Raw genomic sequence first — 13,676 nt, 5'->3', positions numbered from 1 at the left:
ACGCCTTCGACCTTCGGCGTTACTGTAAGTGCGGGGTAAGTACTTCATATATTGTGACGTTCATACCCACGGATGTGGGGTTCGCTTAGCACCATAGCACACCATTGTCAGTCAAGCGCTGTACAAGCTCCTACCTTGTCCACAGGTGGCGCACTCCTTATCAGATTTCATGTAAATGGATGTCATGACCAACTTGTATATACGAAAACAGGCAGCTACCTGAACATTCGACGCCATTCTTATTCTTATTGGATGCCTTGTCATAACGCTTACGGCATTCGAATCCTGACAATGTTGGCACTGCCTTCATAGTACTACATTGGCTGAAGTGGGCTGCCGGGGTTGTCGGACGAGGCAATAATGGAAGTCTCCACTGGTAAGCCATTTATGCGTTATGCTAACAGTCCTCCGAATGATCGTCGGAACACATGCGCCATCACAGTTCCGATCCTCGCTGCTGAGCAGCGCCTGCAACTCGTACTTCGCTTCGGCTATTTGAGTGAGTCAGATCCGTTTCGTCAGGTCTTGTCAAGCTTGAACGCACAATACACGTGTATTCGGCGCTCCTGTCGTGATACTTGTGCGTGGTATGTAGACACTCTGGTCTGGCGACGCGGATGCAGTCTGATACAGTGCACCTATGTCTGCGCTGACAGGTGTCCCATATATCAATGTCACTGTTCATATAATATTAATATGCGTTAATTCTCTCCAGATCCTCGGACCGGCGCCTTGAAGATGATGGTGACAGGCGCAAAGAAAACCTCCTGAAAGGCATCCCGAATAATGCCGATGGTTGTGGCTACCATAGCACCAATATGACATGCTGAATTGATATCGCAGCAACCATCCGCGAGATATAGATTTGAAAGCTCAGCGCTCAGCCTATCAATAACTCGGAATCGGCAACAATTCGGCAACAGTAGCTGAGTATGAGCTTATGGGAGCTCAAGGTACGTTCTGCTTACCCAAACCCCTGGCTTACTCTGGGTTGATTTTCCAGCTGCAGTTTGCCCTCGCATTCAGTACTATACTGGCAAGCCACGGCGTTGATTCCGCGATACGCCACTGGCACACCATTCGAGTGTGGTGTTAGGTAGGTGCTGGATGGAGTCTTCCCCAAAGAGACTACTGATAGGGTTCCGGTATTGATGGAGAGTCACCATTTTCAAAGCAATCAGAGCGGAGCCCAGCATTTTACGTCAGGGGGAAGTATTCCCTCGGTTTCAAATTTCCATTGACGTTAGTGAATTCGAATCCTTGCGGTCGCCACAGTACATGTGCAAGGGGTTCGTGATGGTGCACGGAAGCAGTTGTGGAGGATCCGTGGTCCATTTGATCACTCTTATTAGGCTGGACTGTTGGCGTACTTCGAGGTGACAAGGTTGTCAGGCAAGACTCGTCCTCCGCCAACTAACCTCTTGTATCACGGCGTATAGAGGGATACCGTCCAAGTATTCAGGTCGACACACTGCAGAAAACGGTCATTTTCGCCAATCAAGTATGGCTTGCGTTCTGCTTTCAATGAAAGCAGCGACAGCACCTATTAGTGCGTTATCTCTGCCTTTTCTAGTAAGCCAACATGACCTGCCCATCAAACGGAATGGGCGAAGGTAACGTACGTTCACATGACTGATGTATGAAGTTTCTGAATTCCTTCTTCTTCCGAGCAGTATTACCTCTATGAAGTGAGGAATACATACGTCTAGGTTCTAGAGAAATCCCGAGGGGCTGTTTCTGAGTCCGAACGGAAACCAGCACGAAAGTGTCCGAAACGCGCCGACCTTCCTTTGATTCAGAGAAACTTAATCACCATGCAAATGCTTCGTCGTGTCTCACGGATATCGTATTGCCCCTTGGTTGCTTTAAAGTACACATGAACCCCGAGGTCGAATGTTTTCATTTCCAGGGAGATAAAAAGTGTACAAATGCACCCTCATTGTTATCGCGCTTTGCATTCTCGTCCCTCTTCACGAGAGACCGGTATGCTAGGCTCGAATGATAGTCTTCGGTGCGTGGATTATGAACATCGCAACCTCTCAAGCTACAGCCCCTGACCATACGGCTGACTGCGGGTACGTATCTCATTCACATACCTGGGGGGAATGACATCTCGAACTACGTCGGTTTCCGTAGATGCAAGGATGACAGCCTTTGAGTTCTCGTAACAAACAGACTCGGCCTGGGAAGTACGAACACGATGAAAGTTACTTTAGTAGAGTGTGCAGTAGCCTATTTGCTTGACTGATAGCCCGTAAATGATGGGGGTCGTCGTTCGAAAGAGGAAATTGACCCGTTCTGCTGATCCCCTGTCTGGTGTGTGGAGCTGCAGCGGTTGCCACTTGTCTAATACCCCTGGATACGTACCGATCCACAATATTTTCTATGTATCGTTGAGAAACACACGCCGGAATGTCTAACACGCCCAGTACGGATGACGAACCAGATCTTTCTACGCTAGAATCCACTCTCAACAGCTTTCGCCAAGCTAGCAATACTGCGGAGGCTCCAATCCATTCCGAGGTCCCCGTCCTCCCCCTACGATCAAACAGTCCAAATCCATGGGCGGAGGAACTACCGAGGCTTGAGATAAAGCCAGTTAGCACGCCGGATCCGGCTTGTCGAGAAGAGACATCCATCTTTAGGTTTAACAACAAACTCGACGACGACGAGGCGGTCAAGTGAAGAGGCAGCAAACGTGGTACCCCCCGGAGACGTGCTGCGCGAGTTTGACCCGCTTTCGGATCAGCAAGAGCTCGATGCGCATTGTGCTTGGGCAGGTACCGAGGGCCATCCACCGCCAGATGTCTCGCCGCAGAGCGCGAATGGGAGCCCCGGTCGTTCACGGTCACCTTCACTCGATCTATCTCTTAACGAGGCAACGCCCCCATCTCGACCAAGCACTCCTGGATCACAGGTTCCTTCTGCATCACCATTCCCTTCTCTTGCGGCCATCGCCCGCACTTTCTCTATACCCGGTGTCGCAAGGACAACGAGACCAAGACCGACATCGATGGACACAGCTAAACCTATCGCACCGCCTACACCCCGCACAGTCGCTTCTTTTGCTGCTCAGCAGCAGCAGCCACCTTGTTCCCAACCCAGCTCCTCATTGCCTTTGTCAAATCAAGCACCAGTTCAGGAGGAAAAGAACATCGAGGAGAGCCGGGGCACGCAGGATCAGGATCGTCAGTCATCTACACCTACTAATTCAGGGAGCGGATCAGAAGTCCCGCGTAAAGACAAGGATCCATCATTTGACTTCCAAAAGTTCTTGGATCAAATGAAGTCGAGGAGCGCGGAGCCGGTGGCGAAGTTTCTGAGATCGTGAGTGTCGTCTTATCCTACCCTTTGAACTTGTTCATTGACCGTAATGACAGATTTCTCAGCAACTTTGCCAAGAGAACGTTCACCGTTAATGACCAAGTCAAGATCATAAATGATTTCCTCAACGTACGTGAACGGTGCAGGGTTGCGTGTCTCGTGTACTAAGTGTGACGTAATTTATCTTTCAGTTCATCTCCAGTAAGATGCGAGAAACAGATATTTGGCGGAACGCCAGCGATGTCGAGTTTGATAACGCTATGGAGGGGATGGAGAAATTAGTAATGAACAAGCTCTACGACTTGTGAGTGCATCTACGTCTTCAACCGTCATCGCCTGGTGTCCGTTCTGATCCATCAGTCCCCTCAAGTACATTTACCCCCAACCTTCCACTGCTCAACCCGCCACGACCAGTCACAGCTGATGATCTCGAACGAGATAGAGTTTTGTCGCAGCGAATTGTGCTGTTCCAATGGGTGATGCCTTCTCATCTTGACGCGGCTGAGCTGGAGAACGACGATCCTGCCGTTATGGGGTTCTTGGACTTCGCGCAACAAGGTATATATCATCCTGCTTTCTTCCACCGGCTCTAGGTTTTTACCGTTAATCCGTCGAGCCAGAGTTGTGCAAAGTCAACCACTACAAGGCACCCAGAGATAAGCTCATATGTATTCTAAACTGCTGCAAGGTTATTTTCGGTTGGTCGCCTTTCCCATGTGCTATTTTTCTTGGCTTAAATTGTACCTTCCTTAACCCTTGTCTCAGGTCTACTCCGCCATTTGCACAAGGACGAAGGGGCAGATTCGTTCGTTCCGATTTTGATTTATGTAGTCCTCAAAGCAAATCCCGACCATCTACTATCCAATGTAGAGTAAGTTGGCGAGTCGATGTTGTCATGGCTTTCCTCAGTGCTGCTTGTGCTCCAGGTTCGTCAACCGTTTTCGAAACCCGGTCAAATTACAGAGTGAGGCGGGGTATTACCTCTCGAGTTTGGTGAGAAGGGTAGCGTCGGGATTGTTACCATTCTCATCTCTTGATTCTGCGACAGATGGGAGCAGTCCAATTCATTGAAACCATGGACCATACCTCACTATCCAACATTACCCAAGAGGAGTTCGAACGGTGGGCTACGATGTGATCCATGGTATTTGTGCTCACGCGATTGCGATCGCACAGTAACGTCGAAGCAGCGATCCGTTCATTACCGCCCTCACTACCCACATCACCAACTTCATCCGCTTCCTCTTTGAGTCCATCAATCCTTGCGCCATCGCGAAGCTCTCATGCAGGAGAGGAATCCGCTCAACCTCTTACCATTCGTACTCCTTCGGAAGCCCACGCCCAGAGCCTGTCCGAGGACGCTCGCCGACTCTTACAGAAAACTGGTGATGCTGTGTCCAAGCCACTTAACGCGATCAGCCGCATTTTCAGCGAGGCCTTTGACGAGAAGATGGCGTACCTTCCAGGGCCGTTCGCTCCGTTGGAATTGGCGAGGGAACGTACCCGTGAGGGAGCTGGCGAAGGGAGCGGGAGTCGCAGGACTACGGTTGATCATTCTGTGCCGGAAACGCCTGCGAGCGGAGACAATTATGGGCAACCTTTACAGACGCCGTATAAACCACGAGTGCGCAAGGTGTCGGCTGTATCTCCCACCCCGTCCTTCGTGAATGAGGGAACCCCAACCAGACCCAGATCCTTTCAGGGCGGTCCTTACACGAATCAACCCCTTGCACTTGGCCCCTCGCAAAGTGTCCAAGCACCATCATGGTCCCGTCCCCTCAATCCATTCCCTCAGCACCTGCAACCTCCAAACCAACCACAGCACATCTCTCGGACACCAACGCCTTCTCTTGATCTTACTGCTGTCCAGGCTGAGATCGACAGAGCACACGCACACGCGAGCGCAGCGTCCCGTGCTACTCTTGCACAGATCTTCCCCGGAATGGACGCCGAGGTTCGGGAATGGGTACTAGAAGCTAACGGAGGTGACCTCGGGAAAAGTATTGAAGCACTGCTTGAGATGAGCGCTGCTTCTTAGGGCGGTTCTGTGCAGGAAGCAGGCGTTGGCAAGCATGTTTTGTCCGCAAGATATCAACATTTTCATGCTCTGTGGTGGATGGATTCGAGGCGCGTGTGCTGCAGTGTACATAATCTCGGAGCGGACTCTCAGTTTCACTGTATTCTGCACTCCATCTAGATCATGCCATTCATTACTAAACGACACACATTGCTCGAGAGCTGAGCTGATTGTGAGATTCCCCTGCCCTCAACGAACACTCCTAGCAATCGCGAATCTCTGTCGAGGTTTTGTGCGAGTCCATGAACTTATTCCACCTAGAGGTACACACGATCACTGTGGAAACTTTTACAAATGGTTGTTGGGCAAGGAAGGTCTGTCGCAACTATCTGCATCTATGGCATCTAATCTCACACGGTGATGCCTGTTCGGGTGTCCACTCAGCTCCAACAGCGCAGGGTTGTGGTGATGCCATTGGTCAACTTAAGCACCTCGTGTCATGACCCGGTCGCCGGTTGCAGAAACCTTGTGGCAGCGACATATACAAATCTCAGAACCCAGCGTCCACTGAGTCTTGCTCGTTGTCATTGGGAGTCTGTAAGGATGACCTTTCCGACTACCAGCCCACTGTTCCTTGGAAGTTCCTTGACGACAGTTGTACAATCTGCATGTCGACATATCTGAGATGCATGGGTGCATGCTGATTCGGAAAATCAATATGTGCATGATCTCCTTGATACCCTTCCTGTATCTCTGTTTCCTGCATCAGACAAGTATCAGGAATTAACAAAGTTATGAGTATCTCAGTGTATGAAGAAGTCACTATATTGGTACCTAATGAAGCTATGAGTATCTACACTATGTCAGTACCAAGTAAATGAATGTAAGTATAAGTATGCTCACCTCAGTGTATGAAGAAGTCACTGAGGTGGAAAAGAACAGTGCAGAAAATTTATAGTACCATAATTAGTAAGCATAGTGACATTGGAATTTAATTCTGAGGGTTGGGGAGAAATTCTGAGCCCTCTGGGCAAAACTCCAAGAGGCTACCATAATTCTGGAATGCATTCTTGACACTCCCCCCTAATTGGAATGGAGTCTGAGTGCAGATGCAAAGTGTTTCACCTTGATGCTAGGTAAAGGTTTGGTAAGGGTATTGGCAACCATGTTGTCAGTAGGACAATAAATTAAACAAAAGGAATGGTCTTCCACAGCAAAATGAATGAAATGGTATCATATGTCAATGTGCTTTGTGTGAGCATGGTAGTTGCCATCCTTAGTGAGTGTGATGGCAGATTGGCTGTCAGAATACAGTGGGATAGGATCTTTGAGTGGTCAGAAAACCTCTCTGATTGAGTTGTCAAAGCCATAGGCCCTCCTTGGCTGCATGGGTCACTGCAATGTACTCTGCTTCTGCAGTCAAGAGTGTGATGAGTTCTTGTTTCTGTGAAGCCCAACTGACAGCTCCACCATCTAGTAGGTAGGTGTATCTACTTATAGTGCATTGATGCTCCTGCTGAAGCTCCATCTGCATCAGTATAGCCCTCAAGGCCTCATTCTGAATTTCTGAATGTCAAAGCAAGTGCTTTTGTGCCTGAGATATACCTGTAGATTCATTTCATGGCTTCCCAGTGAGTCATGTTGGGTGTGTTGTTGAATTGCATGACTGTGGAGACAGCAAATGCAATGTCAGGGCATGTTCCAATGGTGAGGTGCATGAGGGAGCCAACAGTGGCACAGTAGGGTACATTTTTCATGCATGCAGCTTCTTTGGCTGGCTGCAGAATTTCTCCACAGGAGAGTTTTATGCCAGGGTCCACCAGAATTGCAGCAGGCTTGCAGTTGGCAAGGTTATATTTCATCAGGATGGCCTCAATGTAGGACTGCTGGGATAGCAATATGGTGCAGGCTTCTCTGTTCCATGTCACCTTCATTCCCAAGTAGCCAACTGATGGGCCCTAGGTCAGAGATTTTAAAACAAGTGCTTATCTCCTGTTTGAATGAGCAAATTAATGACAGGGAACTGCCTGTTACAGTGCAGTCATTGACATGGCTGGAAAGAATGAGAATTTCTGGTCCTATGTGACCATAGAATACTCCCCAGTCTGCATGTGCCCTGGTGAGTCCAAGATCTGCAAGAGTGGCACATAGCTTCTGGTACCATCGGAGTGTGCCTTGTTTTGAGCTGTATAATGCAACATTTAGCTTCCCAACTGGACAGGAAAAATTCTGCCCTACAGCATAGCCCTCAGGGAGCTCCATGTGGATGTCTTTGCCATCTCCAAGTTTGCCATTGAGGAATGCTGAGTGGAAATTGAATACATTGATATCCCAGTCATTGCATGCAGCAATTGCAAGTATGGTGCAGAGAGATGTGAGTCTTGTGATGGGAGCATATGTTTTGTTGTAGTCAATGCCCTGGATCTGAGAGTAGCCCTTAGCAACTAGGTGGGCCTTGTACTTCTCAATTTCTCTGGCAGCATTGCATTTGATCTTAAAGACCCATTTGCATCCTATGACATTTGCACCTTTTGGGCACTCAACAACATCCCAGGTGTGCACTTCCTCTAGGCTCTGAAATTCTGCATTTATGGCATTTTGCCACTTTAGGCCAGTCAGCTTGGTGTTTCACCTCATGTACTGTTGATGGGTCCAGCCCTTCAGCTTCAGCTATCCCTGCCACCATAGCATACACCATGTTGGTGTTATCTTCATCAGCAGCTAGTTTGTCATCAAATACATAGGTAGTGTTTTCTTGAGATTTCAGGGCTGTTTGGGTTGCTATTGCTCTCTCAGAGTTCTTTTATGAAGTTGAGAGGGATGTGTCCATCACAAGTGCCTTCACCTGCATGTAAGTACCTCATATAGTCTGATTCAAAGTGCTGGTGAGTGGAATGATGAGGTTGAGGTGGAGGTGTTTTGAAATTTTCTCTGAGTGGGTCTGGAATTGGTCCTTGGAATTTCTGAAGTTGCTTCAGTGGGTTGCTCAACTGTCTGCATGGCCTCAGAATTTCCTTGTGAAGCTGCAGAATTTCATTTTGAGGCTTTGGAATTCCCTTCTGAGGTGTTAGAATTCCCCTGCTCCCCCTCGAGCAGCACACCATATGGTATGGACACATCTCAGCACTTGAAAATGACACTTCATTCAATTCTGATTGCTTGTGTGTCTGGCCAGTAGATGTGGTGGCCATTGCTCTCAGGGTCAAAACCTACCCAGTGTCCATCTCAGGCTCTCATGTCTAGCTTGGAGCTGGAGGTATCATGGACCTTGACACAACATCCCCAGGCTGGGATTTTTGAGAGGTTGGGTGGTCTGTTGTAGAGCATCTTGTAGGGAGTCTTGGTGCCTAGATGATGAGTCAATGAGCAGGTTCTTGAGCCAAGTCACATTCATAATGGCCTCCCCCCAGAGGTTCTTGGGTAAGCCACTGGCATGAATCATTGCTCACACACACTCAACAAGTGTTCTGTTGAGCTGTTCTGCAACTCCATTGTGTTCAGGGGTATCATGGATGGTTATGCATTGTTCTGTGCCTTGGGATTTCAGATATTCCTGAAAATTCTGCACTAAGGTATTCTCCCCCATGATCCAAGCGAAGTTGCTTGACTTTGGTGTTGAATTGCATGTTCAGCCATGCTTTGTAGGCCTTGTATGATGTGAAGGTCTCAGCTTTTGTCTTCTGGAGGTACAGCTTGGTGTAGCAGGTATGGTTGTCCATGAATGACATGTAGTACTGGCTGTGGCCAGGGGTTTGGACCAGAGAAGGTCCCCAGAGATCTGTGTGGACCTCATTGCCTAGATGTTCATGGCAGGGTGGGTCATGCTCCTTCCCAATGGGCTTCCAAGTTGCTTTGGCATATTTGCATGAATTGCACATGCCCATGGTGGAATGTGCCTCATCCAGCTTAATTCCAGTGATTGTGCCATCTTTGAGCATGCACTGGATGGCTTCAGGAGCAATGTGACCAAGCCTGATGTGTATCTCCTCCATGGTTAAGGATTTCATGGCCTTAGCTAGGCCTGCAAAGGCACAATGAGCTCATTTGAGGCAGTAGAGGCCTTTTTGCATCGGAATTTCAGCCACTTTCTTTTTCTGAGCATTGAAAATTTGACAATGCTTGTCTTGGAATAATGCTGCATACCCAGTGACATCAAGTTTGCTAACAGAAATGAGTGTGATTCCCATCTTGGGGGCATAGAGTACATCCTTGAGTCAAATGTGGGTTTGCACAGTGCCATTTGGGAGTAAAATTGTGAGGTTGCCTTTCCTGATGGCATGGAAGGTGTGGTTGTCAGCAGCAGTAATAGGTTTGGGAATGATTGGCTTGTAGTCAAGGAATTTGCTGTGGTAGGAGGACATATGATGTGAAGTGCCAGATTTGAACAGGATGGTCTCCTCTGCAGAATTTAGGCTTTTGCCTGTGAGCAGAGCATGATCAAAGGTGTTTGTATATGCATCTTCTCTGTCAATAATGATATCCTGGGGGTTCAGAATTTCTTCCTCCACAACTTCCATTAGCCAGTCATCATCCTGCAGGTGCACTAGCCAAACTCTGTTGGGTTCAGAGTCAGCACTGGTCTGTGCATTCAAGCTGGCTGATGCACTGGCTGCACTGGCTGCTTTTCTGGAGCCTCTTTCCTTCTTTTTCCCTTTGCCTTTGTTCTGGAACCACTTGGGCACTTGCCCAGCTTTTCTGCCACCCTCTTCCCAGCATTGGTCTCACACATGACCTTTCTTTCTGCAATTTTTGCAAGTAGACTTCTTTCCATCCTTTGCTGAATAGGCTGTGTCTTTGGAATTTCTGGAGTTTCCAGTTACCTCTCTTCATCCATGTTTGGCACCTATCATATTCATCAGAAATTACTTTGATTATAAAGTCCAGAGATAGGATTATAAAGTCCAGAGATAGGATTATAAAGTCCAGAGATAGGATTATAAAGTCCAGAGATAGGTCCTTTTGCATGACCAGGGTCAAAGATGTCATAGCTGTAAGGTTGGAGTCATACAAAGTGAGCACAGACATTGCCTTTTTCCACACAGCAAGATTCTTGGAGTTTTCTCTGAAGATCAATTGTGACAATGCAAGAGTGGTTTTGAAAAAGATCAGTGAGGACACCCCACACACTCTTCACAGTCTCTTCCTTCAGAACTTGAAGGAACAACAATTCCAGGAGTGACACAGCAATCACTTGCTTGACATATCCATCATCCTTTCACATAGTGTAGTCACATTTAGTCACAACACATGGGCAGCCTGTGTGCCAAAACACCAACACTTATATAGACCCTGAGACAGGCCTGCCTAAATAGATTAGCCAGTACACATGGACAGGCCCAAGGGACTAAAGTGAGAGCAACATATGTACAGGCCTGTAAGTGCATTACCACAACATATGGGAGGGCCTGTGGTGGGTAAGGATGGTGAAACATTTAGATGGGCCCATGACCAATTAAGTATACTGAGTTGCTGTAAGACATGGATGGGCCCATCCTGGTAGGTTACACCCCTGTTACAACATCAAGGCAGGCCTGCCTATCATAACATGGAGAGGGTTGCAACATATGGATGGGCCCAGGAGTAATATCATTTATGGTGTCACAACATCTAGACAGGCCTGTTCATAATAAACTGTACCCCTGTTGCAACATAAAGATGGGCCCATCACTAGTATCATTTAATAGAGTCACAACATAAGGTCAGGCCCATCAGTAGTATTATGCAACATATGGACAGGCCCATCCACAGTAAGATGTACCTCTGATGAGACATAAAGACAGGCCTGTCAGTAATCTCATGTATAGCATCACAACATATGGATGGGCCCTTTGGTAGTATTATTTATATTGTCATGACATATAGGCAGGCCTGGCCCCAGTAAGATGTACCCTGTTGAAACATAAAGATGGGCCCATCACTAATATCATTTAATAGAGTCACAACATATGGACAGGCCCCTCAGTATATTATTTATATTGTCACAGCATATGGAGAGGCCCATCCACAGTGAGATGTACCTCTGATGAAACATAAAGACAGGCCCATCAGTAATCTCATGTATAGCATCACAACATATGGATGGGCCCTTCAGTAGAATTATTTATATTGTCACAACATATGGGTGGGCCTGGTCCCAGTAAGATGTGCCCTGTCAAAACATAAAGACGGGCCCATCACTAGTATCATTTAATAGAGTCACAACATATGGACAGGCCCTTCAGTAATATTATTTATATTGTCACAACATAAAGACAGGCCTGTCAGTAATCTCATACATAGCATCACAACATATGGGTGGGCCCAGCCCCAGTAAGATGTACCCTGTTGAAACATAAAGACAGGCCCATCACTAATATCATTTAATAGAGTCACAACATATGGATGGGCCCTTCAGTAATATTATTTATATTGTCACAACATAAAGATGGGCCCATCAGTAATATCATCTAATAGCATCACAACATAAGGACAGGCCCTTCAGTAGTATCATGTATATCATCACAACAAATGGATGGGCCCATCTAGCAAGATCCTGTCACAACATAAGGACGAGTCTGTGTATGGTATTCTTAGGCAGCAGAAAGGGAGATCAAAGGGATCTACATAAGGATGGACCCATCCATGGTATTCTCAGGCAGCAGATAAGGGAAAACAAAAACCAGTGTTACAACATAAGATGGGCCAATCCATCATATCATAGATAGCTCACCACAAATAGATGGGCCTATCCATGATTGGGTTATCCCCCTGTCACAATATAAGATGGGCCCAGGAAGACAAGAAATGAAGAAAGTGGAACCTCTTGCACTATAGAGTATCTGAATTTCCCACTATAAATTGTGTTTCACATTGGACAATTTGCCTATTTAGTTGGAAGTCTCAGGCACTGGTCTATGTAGCTGCAAGCCAGGCTCTGCCATTGGAGCAGACAGGAAACATGCAAAACAAACAGCAATGCTATTCCAGAACAATGCATCACATTTTTATCTGAGCCTCTGCTTCATATATGCATTCAGGATTATTGACTTGTACCAGTATTGCCATCATGCCATGGGAATCATTCATAGGTGGGATAAAAAATGTGACATCTGCATATCTCATCATCTGTCTTTAACCTCTGACTCTTCCACTCTCCAATCACCATCACCACTCTCACCATCAAACTACTCCATTGTCTTCATCATCAGAAACATGTCATCATGTTGTCATCTGCAAGCTCTTCAAGAAATTGCCTGAGCTCAATGCTGCAGCCAACTGCATCCTTCAAATTTACTTCAAGGATATTGCAGAAAGCAGCAAGCTGGGAAAGGCAGACAAGATTGCGAAGTGGAGAGGTGCCATCAAGGTGCAATAAACAATGAACTAGTGCATCATAGCATCATCACATTTTTTTCACTAACTGATGCATTCAGGACTGCTGTGTGCAACCTCATCACTAGGATGGATGAGATTCTGATGATCCTCATCAGCATTGAACATGTTCTTAAAGTGGCATGAAGACCTTGGCTTGATTGAGCACCTGTGGTTTGAAGTGGAAGACCACCCTATCCCCTTCCAAAACCAACATCACCAACCACAAGTGGCTCGACATCATCAAGCATCGATATGACTACCACCAGTTGGGCCTCCCTATGCCCTGTGTGGTGCCAACACCAACACCACCTGCTCAAGAGACTGAAATGCCTATGAGCAACAAAGGAAAATGGAAAGTGACCAAGGCAGAGGTGGAGCAAATGATAGTGGAGAGCTCACACAGGATGGAGGTGGATGATGAGGGTGAAGATGAGGTGCCAGAGAAGGAGGACAACAAGGAAGAACCAGCACAGGGCAGGCAGAAGTGCACAAAGCTGCTGCACAAAAACAATGTCCCATTGATCCAGATGTTGATCCCACTCTAGGAAGGCAACAGCAGAAACTGATGATGATGAAGATGTTCCCACTCAAGGCCAATTGAAAATGCAAGCCTTGTCCACCATTGGATGGACTATATGGTCCACACTACCATAGCTGCTAGAAGGATGCCTTCCCCTGACCCCCATTCCTGTGAGTCATGCTGCAGACACAAGGTCCTAATGCTACAAGAACCCCAGGAAGTCCTGCTTCCCATGTGATGGTTGCAAAATTTCGACATGTAGCCATGCCAAAGGCAGGATTGCTGCTCCAACTCAACAGAATCCATTGTGCAAGCCAGGGGAAAAAAGTGAGGCTTGAAGTCTGTCCCTGATGATGGAGGCCCAAGAATCCCAAAGCCCAAAGGAACATCCCCAAAAGTGACATGTTTTGATGGCTTCCAAAGCCATCAACACTGGGGTTGGGCCCTCCAACCAGGGAGAGA

General features: G+C 47.3%; 1 protein-coding gene across 1 annotated transcript; it reads left to right on the top strand.

Moving 5' to 3' along the window:
- Positions 1-2,412: 2,412 nt before the first annotated feature.
- On the top strand, positions 2,413-5,362 carry F5J12DRAFT_724486 (uncharacterized protein; the record flags this gene model as incomplete). Its single annotated transcript, XM_051741539.1, has 10 exons — positions 2,413-2,645; positions 2,674-3,327; positions 3,381-3,453; positions 3,516-3,628; positions 3,695-3,882; positions 3,945-4,022; positions 4,090-4,195; positions 4,251-4,317; positions 4,373-4,446; positions 4,501-5,362. 10 exons carry the CDS (start codon positions 2,413-2,415, stop codon positions 5,360-5,362), a joined length of 2,448 nt encoding a protein of 815 aa, XP_051597471.1.
- Positions 5,363-13,676: the final 8,314 nt, after the last annotated feature.

The sequence above is a fragment of the Pisolithus orientalis genome (genome assembly GCF_024613125.1).
Source record: "Pisolithus orientalis strain OTSU chromosome Unknown F5J12scaffold_28, whole genome shotgun sequence".
Taxonomy (NCBI): Eukaryota; Fungi; Basidiomycota; class Agaricomycetes; order Boletales; family Pisolithaceae; genus Pisolithus; species Pisolithus orientalis.
Note: the sequence above shows the minus strand (reverse complement) of the source record. Positions and strands in the feature narration are given on the sequence as shown.